Below are 20,096 nucleotides of genomic sequence, written 5' to 3'. Positions count from 1 at the left end.
GAAAAGGGAAAAAGAGAAGCGTGAAGGAGCAAAAAGGCGTCCGCCCGCCCGCAGAAACAAAGAGAGAGGTGTTTCCCTTACGCGTCTTGCGCGTGGGGCCCACGCCGCGACCTCGCGTCCCGATCATCATCTTCGTCTTCCCGGAGGGAGACGCGTTGTTGCCGGGGACAAAAGCCACCCGCCATCTCCGGTCCACGTCGCTCGCGCTCGCGCTCACGCCGTCCCCACCTTGCCTTGCCCCGTTTCGCACCTCAACCGGGCGCCGCCCCCCGTTAAATCCCCCCGCCCCCGCCCGCCTCCAGACCTCTCTCCTCGTCGCACGCCCACCCAACGCCGACGCCAGCTCTCCTCTCCTCTCCTCAGCCCAGCCCGCACACCACCACCGCCCAGCCAGCGCAGATGTTTCTCACCGACAAGTACCACGCCCTGCTCCCCCTCCACTCCGCCCCCGCCACCCGGGGCCCCCGCAAGGCGGCGGCCGTGCCGGCGGTCACCTCCAGGTTCGACGCCGCCCTCGCCGCGCGCCTCGGGGGGCTGCTGCCCCTGCCGGCCTCCCCGCTCGCGGCGCTCGCCCGCCTCGCCGACCTCCTCGCCGCCACGCTCGCGGACGCCGTGCCCGCGCTCGCCGCCGTGCCCGGGGACGGGAAGAAGGACGCCGTCGCCGTCGCCGCGCACGTCGACGCCGGCGTCGCGCTCCTGGACGCCTGCAACGCCATCGCCGCCCGCGTCGACCGCCTCCGCCGCCGCCGCCTGCTCTCCCGCCTCGCGCTCCACCTCGTCTCCTCGACGCCCCCGAGCCCGTCGTCCCTCAGCCGCGCGCGTGCCGCGCTCGCCGATCGCGACGGCCGCGGCGCGGGGGGCACTCCCTCTTCTGCTCTGCCAGCGCTCCCTTCCATCCCGTTCGTCGACCCGCCCCGCGGCGGCCGCGGGCAGCAGCTCACCGCCGCCGCGCGCGTCGTCCTCGCCGTGGACGCCGTGTCCTCCCTCGCCGCGACAGCCGCGGCCACCATCCTCGGCGGCACTAGCAGCACCAACCGTGACTCCACCTTCCCCCAGGTCTCCGGCGACCTCCCGTGGGCGGAATCCTTCAACGCGGTCTCCAGCCAGCTCTCCGCCCTCGCCAAATCCGGCACCAGCAACGAGATCCACGCCGCGGACGAGGCCGTGGGCAAGCTCGCGGCAGTCCTCGAGTGCGCGGCCCCGGAGGAGGCGGCGCTGCGCGCCGCGACGCAGGATGTGGAGAAGCGGACGGAGGAGCTGGCGGCGCGGCTGGAGCGGGTGTCGGACGCCGTCAACGGCGTGTTCCGCGCGGCGCTGCGTCTCCGCAACGCCGAGCTGGGCAGCTTCATGGCGGCCGGACCCGCCGGCAAGGCGCCGCGCAGTAAGAAGTAGCCGTTCGCCGCTCACCGCCGTTGCTATACTAGTACTAGTAGCAGTAAGTACAGTGCGTGTGTCGTGTCCAAGTGTATACAGAGCGATACAGACAGAGTCAGGTGCAGTACAGGACTACATACATACAGCCATACAGTCGGTGTACTGCTGCGTGTGTGCGTCGTCAAGGATGGAGGCCACATGTGAGGATACTTTGCATTTTGCACCCTTTTGGAAATGTGGAATCTGGTTAAGGTAAATGAAAAGAAAACCGTCGGAAAATTGCTCCAAAATGTTGGTCTCCTGTCTCTCTCTGTGATTTGTAATGCTTGCGTTATAGTTTTTTTTTTTGAGAAAAGGAAATGATGCTTGCGTGAGGTGATGAGCTTGTGCTTGACATATTTGCTGGTCGACTTTCTATCAGTTGATGCTTCTTTGATGACATGAAATGCATCGGTTGCACATCCTTGACCATGCCGTTCTAGAGCACGCACGGGTGGTCTGCCGCGTCGTGCGTCGAGTCCTACGCGGCGCTTGGCCATTCCGTTCTAGACTGGCGACGTGCGGACCATGCCGCCACGCCAGCCCGGCCGGCGCCAACGATTGACCGGCGGGATTGACCGACGGAACGCTGTGCAAGTTGCATCAGCTTGCCGGCCGTTGAAATGTCAGCGGCGCACGCACGGGGCCATGGGCCATGGCACGATGGCACGATGTCACGATGACGGAGATGGCGCGGTTGCCGGAGCCGGCAAGGCGAGGTGTGCCGGCGACGCCCACTCTTAACTCTCCCAACAACAACCAGCCCGGTCAAGTACCGATGGCGATGCCATGTCGTCCTCCGCCCCGCACCTGCGCTCGCCGCCGCCGTGACGCCACCGAGCACTGGCTGGCGCCGTGGCACGGGCCGGCCGGGGCGCACGGTTTTGCTGCCGTCGCGGCAAAGCGTATGCAGCCGGGCAGGCAGGCTGGCCACCCACCCGACACTGTCGATAGACGGAAGCAGCTACCGGAGCGGCGCTTGCCCGCACACTTGCGCTTGCTACTCCCGGTGGGGACGCCATGCCTACCCCCTCGCTACTTGGCTTGCCACACGTACGTGCGCGCGCGCGTACTGCCAGGTACCACTGCGTACGACACCGCGGAACGTGCCGTCTCCTCCCGGCTCTGCTAGCTGCACGCGAGATGCGGGGATTTCAGTTGCACTTTGCCGGGCCATCATCTTCTCAAACATGCTAGTGCTCGTATTTTTCTGAATTTATTGAAACCGTCTAACCGCTCGTGTCGAATGGTTATTTTCCTTCGGGCATGACTCTAAATTATCCATCAGACTTATGACTATGAGCTGCTGAATTTGGCGAGTCGATGGAGCCATGGTCACTCCCACTCTGGCACTTGTAATTTAGCAAAAGGTTTCTGCTTCTAATTTCGTACAAAAGACATCAAGAAAACATTCAGACACATATAGGATAGGTAGATATGTTTTTTCTTTTCTGATAAAGCGAGCTCACTCTGAATTTTGTTCACGGAAGCAAATGTCGTCGTAGCCATTACAAACATATACTCTCTCTATCTTAAAATAAGTGTCTCAACTTTAATACAACTTAAAAAAATAGAACACCCTCGAAAAAAAGTATGGCTTGTTTTCGAAGCTATATTGGCCTATTAGTAAAAAAAATGAGTAAATATTCAGAAAATGGTGTGTAAATTAGGGATCAAACAATTTTACCTTGAGCAAGGCATGCTAAAGGCCCATAACCAACTGTGCCGACAACAATTTGTAGTTTAATGATGGCTTACAACCAATAGTATGTGTATTCATTTGATGTATGGACAAATTTTTTAAATATATGTATAAATATTTTGATTTTTTTCCCGCAAATGAGCCGGTGGTCTGACCATTAAAAATATAAACCGGCAGCCTCACCGGTTCGGCTCTAAAATTATGCCCTTTAGCATAAGTTAGGAGGAGCAAACTTCGTTTGTATATTATAATACCCAAAGGCATTTTTGAGAAATAGTACCAGGAGCCAGAGAAAACAGTAAACGTAACGGGGTAAAGGGCCTCTTGACAATCTCCCACTCAGAAATAGTCTTTCTTCGTTCAGCAGTCAGTAGATTCCTACCAGGACGCCAATCATGTGCTGAGTGAAAGATCTCACTTGCCACATGTTCGAACAGTCTTACTCCCCAGTTCAGCGCCTCTCTGTTTTCCTATTTTCCATGGACATTGATAAGTCCATCTCGAAAGAAAACTTCATGATTTTCCTAGAAGGGAAATATGTGTGATCTATTTTACTAACTTACACACGTGTGATAGTGTGAACGGGCCACCAACCCTATTGTCGGCTCCAGCTCCAGCTCACTCCCTCCTGCACAGTTCCCTTCGTCTTAACTAGTTCATCATTGGATATCGGCCTCTCATTTGCAACCATTGTACATTGTTGACTTTGGACACGATCTTCCTTGGATCATGGCTGTCGTCCCACTCTTCCTGTAAAATGGCTAGTCTGGGTGAATCCCTTGCTAACCGACAACTATAACCCTAGCCGTCTTGATGCTTGCATGAGAAAAGAACATGTGTGTGTATGTGGGTGGGGTGAGCGAGAGAGAGTATATCCTAATAATGAATGAACATTGAAACTATAGAGTCAAAGTAGATCCAAGTGACCAGTAGAGATAAGTATTTCGGGCGTGGAAGGCCAAGCCGTGTGTGCATCTTCAATGACATTTAGCTGAAAGTTGCTACACAAATGAGCGTGGATAGAATGTTCGGTCTAGACAAGGTCAATGGAGCGAGAAAGACAAACAAGGTGGTGAGAACACTACCGGTAGCAAAATTAATAGAACAAGTAGATGATAGTGTTACAAGTACACCGAGCTTGGTTTATCGATCAGGGATCATATGGTTAGCTCATCGACTGTGAGAAAGAATGGGTCTCGGGGAAAGAGGATTGGGTCGGTGCGATAACACCGGGGACTAACTTGTGAGCCTAAACATTTGCTTTTGTATCATTTTGACGGGAGCAGATCACCTACACTTAATTAACCTTTTTCGAACATTTCCTTTTCTTTTGTTTTCTTGAACAAATGAAGCACATTAATTTACAACTTGGATATTCTTCCTTTTCACACAACAACACAACATAGATAGACTGGTATGTAAATCCGGGAAATAAAAATCAAACGATTCATCTACTGACTCAATGTGAATGATGAGAAACGCTCTGCTCGTGTGAAAGGATGAGGATTTGCTGCATGCAAGTGTGGGGGCACTCATGTCCCTAGCGTCCGCTTTTTTGGCTCCGATTTTTAAAGTTCTATATCTTTTAAATAAAATTTCAAATTAAGTTTTGTTTTCATATTTGTGTTTCTTGCGACCAGTGCTTTTAAATAATATCCATTTTTAATATATTTTGACGACTTTTGAAAACATATATTAAGTTTCAATGTTCAACTTAGTACGAGCGACCGATAAAAATCAATTATTTTGTGTCTATGACCTACAGAAAAAATTTCTTAAAATTATATCTCTGAAACTTGTTGAAACTTGGCAATTTTAGATGCAAAAATCATTAGTTTCATCATTGAAACTTAAAACTTTTTGAGGGATTTTCTTTTTTTTTTACTATGTCAGCCTGCGGGATTCAACTAATTCATGAATCGCGAGGCAAATAGAGCGTGGGGCAGGGCTTGGCAGGTGAGTGCTCCTGCGAATTTCCACGTGTCAACTATGATTCAGAAGAAAAGAAAATCTGCAAAGAGTGATACAGAGATATTTATGACACTATTAACTAGATTAAGACCACTGATTAGTTCTTACCTAGTGATATGATAACGCTTTCATCTACTATCTACTATCTATCTACTTCTACTACCACTATAAAAGGAAGAGAGGGGCAGATCCAAACAATCATATCCATCCATCATCAAAATCTAATGGTCTTTAATCATTCTATGTTTAACGCTATCAACCACGCAATAAGGCACAATCGATCGATCGCTTCAGCAGCCCCGCAGTAACCCTGTTGGGGAACGTAGCAGAAATTCAAAATTTTCTACGAATCACCAAGATCAATCTATGGAGTAATCTAGCAACGAGGGGAAGGAGAGTGCATCTACATACCCTTGTAGATCGCTAAGCGGAAGCGTTCAAGTGAACGGGGTTGATGGAGTCGTACTCGTCGTGATCCAAATCACCGATGATCCTAGTGCCGAACGGACGGCACCTCCGTGTTCAACACACGTACAGCCCGGTGACGTCTCCTACTGAAGGAAATATGCCCTAGAGGCAATAATAAAATTATTATTTATTTCCTTATATCATGATAAAAGTTTATTATTCATGCTAGAATTGTATTAACCGGAAACACAATACATGTGTGAATACATAGACAAACAGAGTGTCACTAGTATGCCTCTACTTGACTAGCTCGTTAATCAAAGATGGTTATGTTTCCTAACCATGGACAAAGAGTTGTTATTTGATTAACGGGATCACATCATTAGTTGAATGACCTGATTGACATGACCCATTCCATTAGCTTAGCACCCGATCGTTTAGTATGTTGCTATTGCTTTCTTCATGACTTATACATGTTCCTATGACTATGAAATTATGCAACTCCCGTTTGCCAGAGGAACACTTTGTGTGCTACCAAACGTCACAACGTAACTGGGTGATTATAAAGGAGCTCTACAGGTGTCTCCAAAGGTACATGTTGGGTTGGCGTATTTCGAGATTAGGATTTGTCACTCCGATTGTCGGAGAGGTATCTCTGGGCCCTCTCGGTAATGCACATCACTTAAGCCTTGCAAGCATTGCAACTAATGAGTTAGTTGCGAGATGATATATTACAGAACGAGTAAAGAGACTTGCCGGTAACGAGATTGAACTAGGTATTGAGATACCGACGATCGAATCTCGGGCAAGTAACATACCGATGACAAAGGGAACGAAGTATGTTGTTATGCGGTCTGACCGATAAAGATCTTCGTAGAATATGTAGGAGCCAATATGAGCATCCAGGTTCCGCTATTGGTTATTGACCGGAGACGTGTCTCGGTCATGTCTACATTGTTCTCGAACCCGTAGGGTCCGCACGCTTAAGGTTTCGATGACAGTTATATTATGAGTTTATGAGTTTTGATGTACCGAAGTTAGTTCGGAGTCCCGGATGTGATCACGGACATGACGAGGAGTCTCGAAATGGCCGAGACATAAAGATTGATATATTGGACGGCTATATTCGGACACCGGAAGTGTTCCGGGTGATTTCGGAGAAAACCGGAGAGCCGGAGGGTTACCGGAACCCCCCCGGGAGAAGTAATGGGCCATATGGGCCTTAGTGGAGAGAGAGAGGGGCAGCCAAAGGTGGGCCGCGCGGCTCCTCCCCCCTGGTCCGAATTGGACTAGGAGAGGGGGGGCGGCGCCCCCCTTTCCCTCTCCCTCCCCACTTCCTTCCCCCTCCTAGTAGGAGTCCTACTCCTACTAGGAGGAGGACTCCTCCTTGGCGCGCCTATAGGGCCGGCCGGCCTCCTCCCCTTGCTCCTTTATATACGGGGGCAGGGGGCACCCCTAGACACAAGTTGATCCACGTGATCATATTCTTAGCTGTGTGCGGTGCCCCCTTCCACTATAGTCCTCGATAATATTGTAGCGGTGCTTAGGCGAAGCCCTGCGATGGTAGTACATCAAGATCGTCACCACGCCGTCGTGCTGACGGAACTCTTCCCCGACACTTTGCTGGATCGGAGTCCGGGGATCGTCATCGAGCTGAACGTGTGCTAGAACTCGGAGGTGCCGTGGTTTCGGTGCTTGATCGGTCGGACCGTGGAGACGTACGACTACATCAACCAAGTTAACGCTTCCGTTGTTGATCTACAAGGGTACGTAGATCACACTCTCCCCTCTCGTTGCTATGCATCACCATGATCTTGCGTGTGCGTAGGAATTTTTTTTGAAATTACTACGTTCCCCAATAGTGGCATCCGAGCCTAGGTTTTATATGTTGATGTTATATGCACGAGTAGAACACAAGTGAGTTGTGGGCGATATAAGTCATACTGCTTACCAGCATGTCATACTTTGATTCGGCGGTATTGTTGAACGAAGCGGCCCGGACCGACATTACGCGTACGCTTACGCGAGACCGGTTCTCCCGACGTGCTTTGCACATAGGTGGCTTGCGGGTGACAGTTTCTCCAACTTTAGTTGAACCGAGTGTGGCTACGCCCGGTCCTTGCGAAGGTTAAAACAGCACCAACTTGACAAACTATCGTTGTGGTTTTGATGCGTAGGTAAGATTGGTTCTTGCTTAAGCCCGTAGTAGCCACGTAAAACTTGCAACAACAAAGTAGAGGACGTCTAACTTGTTTTTGCAGGGCATGTTGTGATGTGATATGGTCAAGACATGATGCTAAATTTTATTGTATGAGATGATCATGTTTTGTGACCGAGTTATCGGCAACTGGCAGGAGCCATATGGTTGTCGCTTTATTGTATGCAATGCAATCGCGCTGTAATGCTTTACTTTATCACTAAGCGGTAGCGATAGTCGAGGAAGCATAAGATTGGCGAGACGACAACGATGCTACGATGGAGATCAAGGTGTCGCGCCGGTGACGATGGTGATCACGACGGTGCTTCGGAGATGGAGATCACAAGCACAAGATGATGATGGCCATATCATATCACTTATATTGATTGCATGTGATGTTTATCTTTTATGCATCTTATCTTGCTTTGATTGACGGTAGCATTATAAGATGATCTCTCACTAAATTATCAAGAAGTGTTCTCCCTGAGTATGCACCGTTGCGAAAGTTCTTCGTGCTGAGACACCACGTGATGATCGGGTGTGATAGGCTCTACGTTCAAATACAACGGGTGCAAAACAGTTGCACACGCGGAATACTCAGGTTATACTTGACGAGCCAAGGATATACAGATATGGCCTCGGAACACGGAGACCGAAAGGTCGAGCGTGAATCATATAGTAGATATGATCAACATAGTGATGTTCACCAATGAAACTACTCCATCTCACGTGATGATCGGACATGGTTTAGTTGATTTGGATCACGTAATCACTTAGAGGATTAGAGGGATGTCTATCTAAGTGGGAGTTCTTTAAGTAATATGATTAATTGAACCTAAATTTTCATGAACTTAGTACCTGATAGTATCTTACTTGTTTATGTATGATTGTAGATAAATGGCCCGTGCTGTTGTTCCGTTGAATTTTAATGCGTTCCTTGAGAAAGCAAAGTTGAAAGATGATGGTAGCAATTACACGGACTAGGTCCGTAACTTGAGGATTATCCTCATTGCTGCACAGAAGAATTACGTCCTGGAAGCACCGCTGGGTGCCAGGCCTGCTACTGGAGCAACACCAGATGTTGTGAACGTCTGGCAGAGCAAAGCTGATGACTACTCGATAGTTCAGTGTGCCATGCTTTACGGCTTAGAACCGGGACTTCAACGACGTTTTGAACGTCATGGAGCATATGAGATGTTCCAGTAGTTGAAGTTAATATTTCAAGCAAATGCCCGGATTGAGATATATGAAGTCTCCAATAAGTTCTATAGCTGCAAGATGGAGGAGAACAGTCCTGTCAGTGAGCATATACTCAAAATGTCTGGGTATAATAATCACTTGATTCAAATGGGAGTTAATCTTCCAGATGATTGCGTCATTGACAGAATTCTCCAATCACTGCCACCAAGCTACAAGAGCTTCGTGATGAACTATAATATGCAAGGGATGAATAAGACTATTCTCGAGCTCTTCGCAATGCTGAAAGCTGCGGAGGTAGAAATCAAAAAGGAGCATCAAGTGTTGATGGTCAACAAGACCACTAGTTTCAAGAAAAAGGGCAAAGGGAAGAAGAAGGGGAACTTCAAGAAGAACAGCAAGCAAGTTGCTGCTCAAGAGAAGAAACCCATGTCTGGACCTAAGCCTGAAACTGAGTGCTTCTACTGCAAGCAGACTGGTCACTGGAAGCGGAACTGCCCCAAGTATTTGGCGGATAAGAAGGATGGCAAGGTGAACAAAGGTATATGTGATATACATGTTATTGATGTGTACCTTACTAATGCTCGCAGTAGCACCTGGGTATTTGATACTGGTTCTGTTGCTAATATTTACAACTCGAAACAGGGACTACGAATTAAGCGAAGATTGGCTAAGGACGAGGTGACGATGCGCGTGGGAAACGGTTCCAAAGTCGATGTGATCGCGGTCGGCACGCTACCTCTACATCTACCTTCGGGATTAATATTAGACCTAAATAATTGTTATTTGGTGCCAGCGTTGAGCATGAACATTATATCTGGATCTTGTTTGATGCGAGACGGTTATTCATTTAAATCAGAGAATAATGGTTGTTCTATTTATATGAGTAATATCTTTTATGGTCATGCACCCTTGAAGAGTGGTCTATTCTTATTGAATCTCGATAGTAGTAACACACATATTCATAATGTTGAAGCCAAAAGATGCAGAGTTGATAATGATAGTGCAACTTATTTATGGCACTGCCGTTTAGGTCATATCGGTGTAAAGCGCATGAAGAAACTCCATACTGATGGACTTTTGGAACCACTTGATTATGAATCACTTGGTACTTGCGAACCGTGCCTCATGCGCAAGATGACTAAAACGCCATTCTCCGGTACTATGGAGAGAGCAACAGATTTGTTGGAAATCATACATACAGATGTATGTGGTCCGATGAATATTGAGGCTCGTGGCGGATATCGTTATTTTCTCACCTTCATATATGACTTAAGCAGATATGGGTATATCTACTTAATGAAACATAAGTCTGAAACATTTGAAAAGTTCAAAGAATTTCAGAGTGAAGTTGAAAATCATCGTAACAAGAAAATAAAGTTTCTACTATCTGATCGTGGAGGAGAATATTTGAGTTACGAGTTTGGTGTACATTTGAAACAATGCGGAATAGTTTCGCAACCCACGCCACCCGGAACACCACAGCGTAATGGTGTGTCCGAACGTCGTAATCGTACTTTACTAGATATGGTGCGATCTATGATGTCTCTTACTGATTTACCGCTATCGTTTTGGGGTTATGCTTTGGAGACGGCCACATTCACGTTAAATAGGGCACCATCAAAATCCGTTGAGACGACGCCTTATGAACTATGGTTTGGCAAGAAAACCAAAGTTGTCGTTTCTGAAAGTTTGGGGCCGCGATGCTTATGTGAAAAAGCTTCAACCTGATAAGCTCGAACCCAAATCGGAGAAATGTGTCTTCATAGGATATCCAAAGGAGACTATTGGATACACCTTCTATCACAGATCCGAAGGCAAGACTTTTGTTGCTAAGTTCGGAAACTTTCTAGAGAAGGAGTTTCTCTCGAAAGAAGTGAGTGGGAGGAAAGTAGAACTTGACGAGGTAACTGTACCTGCTCCCTTATTGGAAAGTAGTGCACCACAGAAAACTGTTTCTGTGACACCTACACCAATTAGTGAGGAAGCTAATGATAATGATCATGAAACTTCAGAACAAGATACTACTGAACCTCGTAGATCAACCAGAGTGAGATCCGCGCCAGAGTGGTACGGTAATCCAGTTCTGGAAGTCATGCTACTAGATCATGATGAACCTACGAACTATGAAGAAGCGATGGTGAGCCCAGATTCCGCAAAATGGCTTGAAGCCATGAAATCTGAGATAGGATCCATGTATGAGAACAAAGTGTGGACTTTGGTTGACTTGCCCAATGATCGGCAAGCAATTGAGAATAAATGGATCTTCAAGAAGAAGACTGACGCCGATGGTAATATTACTGTCTACAAAGCTCGACTTGTCGCAAAAGGGTTTCGGCAAGTTCAAGGGGTTGACTACGATGAGACCTTCTCACCCGTAGCGATGCTTAAGTCTGTCCGAATCATGTTAGCAATTGCCGCATTTTATGATTATGAAATTTGGCAGATGGATGTCAAAACTGCATTCCTGAATGGATTTCTGGAAGAAGAGTTGTATATGATACAACCGGAAGGTTTTGTCGATCCAAAGGGAGCTAACAAAGTGTGCAAGCTCCAGCGATCCATTTATGGACTGGTGCAAGCCTCTCGGAGTTGGAATAAACGCTTTGATAGTGTGATCAAAGCATTTGGTTTTATACAGACTTTTGGAGAAGCCTGTATTTACAAGAAAGTGAGTGGGAGCTCTGTAGCATTTTTGATATTATATGTGGATGACATATTACTGATCGGAAATGATATAGAATTTCTGGATAGCATAAAGGGATACTTGAATAAGAGTTTTTCAATGAAAGACCTCGGTGAAGCTGCTTACATATTAGGCATAAAGATCTATAGAGATAGATCAAGACGTTTAATTGGACTTTCACAAAGCACATACCTTGACAAGATTTTGAAGAAGTTCAAAATGGATCAAGCCAAGAAAGGGTTCTTGCCTGTGTTACAAGGCGTGAAGTTGAGTCAGACTCAATGCCCAACCACTGCAGAAGATAGAGAGAAAATGAAAGATGTTCCCTATGCTTCAGCCATAGGCTCTATCATGTATGCAATGCTGTGTACCAGACCTGATGTGTGCCTTTCTATAAAGTCTAGCAGGGAGGTACCAAAGTAATCCAGGAGTGGATCACTGGACAGCGGTCAAGAACATCCTGAAGTATCTGAAAAGGACTAAGGATATGTTTCTCGTATATGGAGGTGACAAAGAGCTCATCATAAATGGTTACGTTGATGCAAGCTTTGACACTGATCTGGACGATTCTAAATCGCAAACCGGATACGTGTTTACATTAAACGGTGGAGCTGTCAGTTGGTGCAGTTCTAAACAAAGCGTCGTGGCGAGATCTACGTGTGAAGCAGAATACATAGCTGCTTCGGAAGCAGCAAATGAAGGAGTCTGGATGAAGGAGTTCATATCCTATCTAGGTGTCATACCTAGTGCATCGGGTCCAATGAAAATCTTTTGTGACAATACTGGTGCAATTGTCTTGGCGAAGGAATCCAGATTTCACAAGAGAACCAAGCACATCAAGAGACGCTTCAATTCCATCCGGGATCTAGTCCAGGTGGGAGACATACATCAACCAAGTTAATGCTTCCGTTGTTGATCTACAAGGGTACGTAGATCACACTCTCCCCTCTCGTTGCTATGCATCACCATGATCTTGCGTGTGCGTAGGAAATGTTTTTGAAATTACTACGTTCCCCAACACCTACACCTTGATCCAGCAAGGGGAGAAGGAGAGGTTGGGGAAGACTCCGTCCAGCAGCAGCACGACGGCGTGGTGGTGGTGGAGGAGCGCGGGACTCCAGCAGGGCTTCGCCAAGCACTACGAGAGACGAGGAGGGAGAGAGGTAGGGCTGCGCCAACAGGGAGAGCAAATCACACGTGTTGGACAGCCCCAATACCTCAAGTATATATAGGGGGAGGGGAGGGGCTGAGCCCCCACCTAGGTTTCCACCCCTAGGGGTGGCGGCCAGCCCTAGATCCCATCTAGGGGGGCGGCCAAGGGGGGAGAGAGGGGGGGCGCACCACTAGGTGGGCCTTAGGCCCATCTGAGCCTAGGGTTTCCCCCTTTTCCCTTCTCTCTTCGCCTTGGGCCCCGGTGGAGGGGGCGCACCAGCCCACCTAGGCTGCTCCCCTCTCACACTTGGCCCACGCAGCCTTCTGGGGCAGGTAGCCCCATCTGCTGGACCCCCGGGACCCTCCCGATGGTCCCGGTACGTTACCGATAGCACCCGAAACTTTTCCGGTGACCAAAACAGGACTTCCCATATATAAATCTTTACCTCTGGACCATTCCGGAACTCCTCGTGATGTCCGGGATCTCATCCGGGACTCCGAACAACATTCGGTAACCGCGTACATACTTTCCCTATAACCCTAGCGTCATCGAACCTTATGTGTGTAGACCCTACGGGTTCGGGAACCATGCAAACATGACCGAGACACCTCTCCGGCCAATAACCAACAGCGGGATCTGGATACCCATGTTGGCTCCCACATGTTCCACGATGATCTCGTTAGATGAACCACGATGTCGAGGATTCAATCAATCCCGTATTCAATTCCCTTTGTCTAGCGGTACGATACTTGCCCGAGATTCGATCGTCTGTATCCCGATACCTTGTTCAATCTCGTTACCGGCAAGTCTCTTTACTCGTTCCGTAACACATCATCCCGTGATCAACTCCTTGATCACATTGTGCACATTATGATGATGTCCTACCGAGTGGGCCCAGAGATACCTCTCCGTTACACGGAGTGACAAATCCCAGTCTCGATTCGTGCCAACCCAACAGATACTTTCGGAGATACCTGTAGTGTACCTTTATAGCCACCCAGTTACGTTGTGACGTTTGGCACACCCAAAGCACTCCTACGGTATCCGGGAGTTGCACAATCTCATGGTCTAAGGAAATGATACTTGACATTAGAAAAGCTTTAGCATATGAACTACACGATCTTTGTGCTAGGCTTAGGATTGGGTCTTGTCCATCACATCATTCTCCTAATGATGTGATCCCGTTATCAACGACATCCAATGTCCATGGTCAGGAAACCGTAACCATCTATTGATCAACGAGCTAGTCAACTAGAGGCTTACTAGGGACATGGTGTTGTCTATGTATCCACACATGTATCTGAGTTTCCTATCAATACAATTCTAGCATGGATAATAAACGATTATCATGAACAATGAAATATAATAATAATAATAACTAATTTATTATTGCCTCTAGGGCATATTTCTAACAGTCTCCCACTTGCACTAGAGTCAATAATCTAGTTCACATCGCCATGTGATTAACACTCATAGGTCACATCGCCATGTGACTAACATCCAAGAGTCTACTAGACTCAATGATCTAGTTCACATCACTATGTGATAAACACTCAAAGAGTTCTGGGTTTGATCATGTTATGCTTGTGAGAGAGGTTGTAGTCAACGGGTCTTGCCATATTCAGATCCCTATGTATTTCGCAAAACTTTATATCGTAGATGCTGCTGCCACGTTCCACTTGGAGCTATTCCAAATTGTTTCTCCATTATACGTATCTGGTATCTCTACTCAGAGCTATCCGGATAGGTGTTAAGCTTGCATCGACGTAACTCTTTACGTCAAACTCTTTATCACCTCCATAACCGAGAAACATTTCCTTATTCCTCTAAGGATAATTTTGACCGCTATCTGGTGATCTACTCCTAGATCACCTTTGTACCCTCTTGCCAGACATGTGGCAAGGCACACATCAGGTGCGGTACTTCAGCATGGCATACCGTATAGAGCCTATGACAAAAGCATAGGGGACGACTTTCGTCCTTCCTCTTTCTTCTACCGTGGTCAAGCTTTGAGTCTTACTCAACTTCACACCTTAAAACTCAGGCAAGAACCCCTTCTTTGACTGATCTATTTTGAACTCCTTCAAAAACATGTCAAGGTGTGCGTTCTTTGAAAGTATCATCAGGCGTCTTGATCTATCTCTATAGATCTTGATGCCCAATTTGTAAGCAGCTTTATCCAGGTCTTCCTTTGAAAAACACTCTTCAAACAACCGTTTATGCTTTCCAGAAATTCTACATTATTTTGGATCTACAATATGTCATCCACATATACTTATCAGAAATGTTGTAGTGCTCTCACTCACTTTCTTGTAAATACAAGTTTCTAGCAAACATTGTATAAACCTAAAAGCTTTGATCACTCTATCAAAACATATATTCCGATTCCGAGATGCTTGCTCTAGTCCATAGAAGGATTGCTGGAGCCAGCATACCTTTTAGCATCCTTAGGATCGTCAAAACCTTTTATTGTATCACGTACAACTTTTCTTACGAAAACTGGTAAGAAAACTTGTTTTGACATCCATCTGTAAGATTTCATAATCGAAAAATATAGCTAATGCTAACATGATTCCGACGGACTTAAGCATCGCTACGGGTGAGATATTCTCATCGTAGTCAACTCCTTGAACTTGTGAAAAGACTCTTTCCCACAAGTAGAGCTTCATAGACGGTAACATTACCGCCCACATCCGTCTTCTTCTTAAAGATCCATTTATCTCAATGGCTTGCCGATCATCGGGCAAGTCCACCAAAGTCCATACTTTGTTCTGATATATGGATCCTGTCTCGGATTTCATGGCTTCTAACCATTTGTCGGAATGCGGGTCCACCATCGCTTCTCCATAGTTCGTAGGATCATTGTTGTCCAACAACATGACATCTAAGACAGGATCACCGTACCACTCAGGAGTAGTACATATCCTTGTCGACCTACGAGGTTCGATAGCAACTTGATCCGAAGCTTCATGATCACTATCATTAACTTCCTATTCAACAGACGTAGGTGCCACAGAAAACGTCTTTCTGTGTTGCATCACTCTCTGGTTGAAGTAAAGGTTCGACAACCTCATCAAGTTCTATCTTCCTCCCACTCAATTCTTTCGAGAGAAACTCCTTCTCGAGAAAGGACCCGTTCTTAGCGACAAACAATTTGCCCTCGGATCTGAGATAGAAGGTATACCCAACTGTCACCCTTGGGTATCCTATGAAGATGTGTTTGTCCGCTTTGGGTTCGAGCTTCTCCGACTGAAGCCTTAAGCATCGCAACCCCAAACATTAAGAAACGACAACTTTGGTTTCTTGCCAAACCAATGTTCATATGACGTCGTCTCAACGGACTTAGATGGTGTCCTATCTAAAGTGAATGCAACTGTCTCTAACGCATAACCTCAAAATGAAAACGGTAGATTGGTAAGAGACATCATAGATCGCACCATATCTCATAGGGTTCGATTACGACATCCGGACACACCATTACCTTGTGGTGTTCCAGGTGGCTTCAACTGTGAAACAATTCCACAATGTCTTAAGTGATTGCCAAACTCATAACTCAGAAAATCCCCTTTTGATCAGATCGTAGGAACATGATCTTATTGTTATGATGATTCTTAACTTCACTCTGAAATCGCTTGAACTTTTCAAACATTTCAGACTTGTGCTTCATCAAGTAAGTATACCTATATATACCCAAATCACCAGTGAAGATGAGAAAATAGCGATATCCACCGCACGCTTCAATTCTCATTGGATCACACGCATCAGCATGTATGATTTCCAACAAGTCACTTGCCCGTTTCATTGTACCTGAAAATGGGGTCTTAGTCATCCTGCCCATGAGGCATGGCTCGCATGTGTCAAGCGATTCAAAATCAAGTGACTCCAAACATCCATCGATATGGAGTTTCTTCATGCATCTTACGCCAATATGACCTAAGCGGCAGTGCCACAAGAAAGTGGTACTATCATTATTAACTCTACATCTTTTGGCGTGAACATGTGTATTACCACAACCGAGATTCAATGAACCATTCACATAGGGTGCATGACCATGAAAGGTGTCATTCATGTAAACAGAATAACCATTATTCTCTAACTTAAATGAATGACCGTATTGCAATGAACATGATCTAATCATATTCATGCTCAATGTAGACACCTGATAACATTTATCTAGGTTCAATACTAATCCCGAAGGTAGATGGAGCGTGCGATGGTGATCTCATCAACTTTGGAAACACTTCCAACACACATCGTCACCTCGCACTTAGCCAGTCTCCGTTCAGTCCGTAGCTTTTGCTTCAAGTCACCAATAATAGTAAATGAACCGGTATCCAATACCCAGGTGCTACTAGGAGTACTAGTGAGGTACACATTAATAACACGTATATACTTTGTTGAAGTTGCCAGCCTTCTTATCTACCATGCATTTGGGGTAATTCCGCTACCAGTGACCGTTCCCTTTACAATAGAAGCACTTAGTCTCGGGTTTGGGTTCAACCTTGGGTTCCTTCACTGGAGCGGCAACTGGTTTGCCATCCATGAAGTTTCCCTTCTAGCCCTTGCCCTTCTTGAAACCAGTGGTCTTGTTAAACCATCAACACTTGATGCTCCTTCTTTGATTTCTACCTTTTGCGGTCTTAAGCACCGTGAACAGCTCCGGGATCAACTCCATCCCTTGCATGTCATAGTTCATCACGAAGATCTGGTAGCTTAGTGATAGTGTCTAGAGAACTCTATCAATCACTATCTTATCCGGAAGTTTAACTCCCACTTGATTTAAGTGATTGTTGCACCCAGACATTCTGAGCACATGCTCACTAGCTGAGCTATTCTCCTCCATCTTGTTGGCAAAAGAACTTGTCAGAGGTCTCATACCTCTCAACACGGGCATGATCCTGAAATCCCAATTTCATCTCTTTGAACATCTCATATGTCTTATGGCGTTCAAAACGTCATTCTAATCCCGATTCTAAGCCGTAAAGTATGGTGCACTAAACTATCAAGTAGTCATCAGGACGTGTCTGTTAGGTGTTCACAACATCTACAAACGACGTTGTAGGGGTTTGCACATCGAGCGGTGCATCAAAGACGTAAGCCTTCTGTGTAGCAGTGAGGACACTCCTCGGACTACGGACCTAGTCCGCATCAGTGCTTACAATATCTTTCAACTTGGTCTTTCTCTAGGAACGTATTGAAACAGGGAGCTACAACGTGAGCTATTTATCTACAACATATTTGCAAAGAAAATTTAGACTATGTTCATGATAATTGAGTTCATCTAATGAACTCCCACTCAGATAGACATCCCTCTAGTCATCTAAGTGAAACATGATCCGAGTCAACTAGGCCGTGTCCGATCATCACATGAGACGGACTAGTCAACATCGGTGAACATCTTCATGTTGATCGTATCTTCTATACGACTCATGCTCGACCTTTCGGTCTTCCGTGTTCCGAGGCCATGTCTGTACATGCTAGGCTTGTCAAGTCAACCTAAGTGTTTTTGCTGTGTAAATCTGGCTTACACCCGTTGTATTCGAACGTTAGAATCTATCACACCCGATCATCACGTGGTGCTTCGAAACAACGAACCTTCGCAACGGTGCACAGTTAGGGGGAACACCTTTCTTGAAATTTTAGTGAGGGATCATCTTATTTAAGCTACCGTCGTTCTAAGCAAATAAGATGTAAAACATGATAAACATCACATGCAATCAAATAGTGACATGATATGGCCAATATCATTTTGCTCCTCTCGATCTCCATCTTTGGGGCTCCATGATCATCATTGTCACCGGCATGACACCATGATCTCCATCATCATGATCTCCATCATCGTGTCTTCTTGAAGTTGTCTCGTCATCTATTACTTCTACTACTATGGCTAACGCTTTAGCAATAAAGTAAAGTAATTACATGACGTTTATGTTGACACGCAGTTCATAAATAAATAAAGACAACTCTTATGGCTCCTGCCGGTTGTCATACTCATCGACATGCAAGTCGTGATTCCTATTACAAGAACATGATCAATCTTATACATCACATATATCATTCATCACAACCTTTTGGCCATATCACATCACAAGGCATATGCTGCAAAAACAAGTTAGACGTCCTCTAATTGTTGTTGCAAGTTTTTACGTGGCTGCTATAGGTTTCTAGCAAGAACGTTTCTTACCTACGCGAAAACCACAACGTGATATGCCAATTTCTATTTACCCTTCATAAGGACCCTTTTCATCGAATCCGATCCGACTAAAGTGGGAGAGACAGACACCCGCTAGCCACCTTATGCAACTAGTGCATGTCAGTCGGTGGAACCAGTCTCACGTAAGAGTACGTGTAAGGTCGGTCCGGCCCGCTTCATCCCACGATGCCGCCGAATCAAGATAAGACTAGTAACGGCAAGCAAATTGACAAAATCGACACCCACAACAACTTGTGTTCTACTTGTGCATAGAAACTACGCATAGACCAAGCTCATGATGCCACTGTTGGGGAACGTAGCAGAAATTCAAAATTTTCTACGCATCACCAAGATCAATCTATGGAGTAATCTAGCAACGAGGGGAAGGAGAGTGCATCTACATACCCTTGTAGATCGCTAAGCGGAAGCATTCAAGTGAACGGGGTTGATGGAGTCGTACTCGTTGTGACCCAAATCACCGATGATCCTAGTGCCGAACGGACGGCACCTCCGTGTTCAACACACGTACAGCCCGGTGACGTCTCCTACACCTTGATCCAGCAAGGGGAGAAGGAGAGGTTGGGGAAGACTCCATCCAGTAGCAGCACGACGGCGTGGTGGTGGTGGAGGAGCGCGGGACTCCAGCAGGGCTTCGCCAAGCACTACGAGAGATGAGGAGGGAGAGAGGTAGGGCTGCACCAACAGGGAGAGCAAATCACACGTGTTGGACAGCCCCAATACCTCAAGTATATATAGGGGGAGGGGAGGGGCTGCGCCCCCACCTAGGTTTCCACCCCTAGGGGTGGCGGCCAGCCCTAGATCCCATCTAGGGGGGCGGCCAAGGGGGGAAAGAGGGGGGCGCACCACTAGGTGGGCCTTAGGCCCATCTGAGCCTAGGGTTTCCCCCTTTTCCCTTCTCTCTTCGCCTTGGGCCCCGGTGGGGGGGCGCACCAGCCCACCTGGGCTGGTGCCCTCTCACACTTGGCCCACGCAGCCTTCTGGGGCAGGTAGCCCCATCTGGTGGACCCCCGGGACCCTCCCGGTGGTCCCGGTACGTTACCGATAGCACCCGAAACTTTTCCGGTGACCAAAACAGGACTTCCCATATATAAATCTTTACCTCCGGACCATTCCGGAACTCCTCGTGATGTCCGAGATCTCATCCGGGACTCCGAA

At 46.9% G+C, this 20,096-nt stretch overlaps 1 protein-coding gene across 1 annotated transcript; it reads left to right on the top strand.

Annotated features, from left to right (window-relative positions):
• Positions 1-214: 214 nt before the first annotated feature.
• Positions 215-1,772, top strand: LOC147987560 (uncharacterized). The gene has a single exon (XM_087545380.1). It carries the CDS (start codon positions 400-402, stop codon positions 1,390-1,392), a length of 993 nt encoding a protein of 330 aa, XP_087401506.1. The 5' UTR covers positions 215-399; the 3' UTR covers positions 1,393-1,772.
• Positions 1,773-20,096: the final 18,324 nt, after the last annotated feature.

The sequence above is a fragment of the Triticum urartu genome, chromosome 2A, assembly GCF_056163025.1.
Source record: "Triticum urartu cultivar PI428250 chromosome 2A, HENAU_Tu73, whole genome shotgun sequence".
Lineage (NCBI taxonomy): Eukaryota > Viridiplantae > Streptophyta > Magnoliopsida > Poales > Poaceae > Triticum > Triticum urartu.
The sequence above is the reverse complement of the archived record's forward strand: the minus strand, read 5'-3'. Positions and strand labels throughout refer to the sequence as shown.

Coding starts and splice junctions, on each gene's coding strand:
- LOC147987560 (XM_087545380.1), top strand. CDS start 400: ATGTTTCTCACCGACAAGTACCACGCCCTGCTCCCCCTCCACTCCGCC.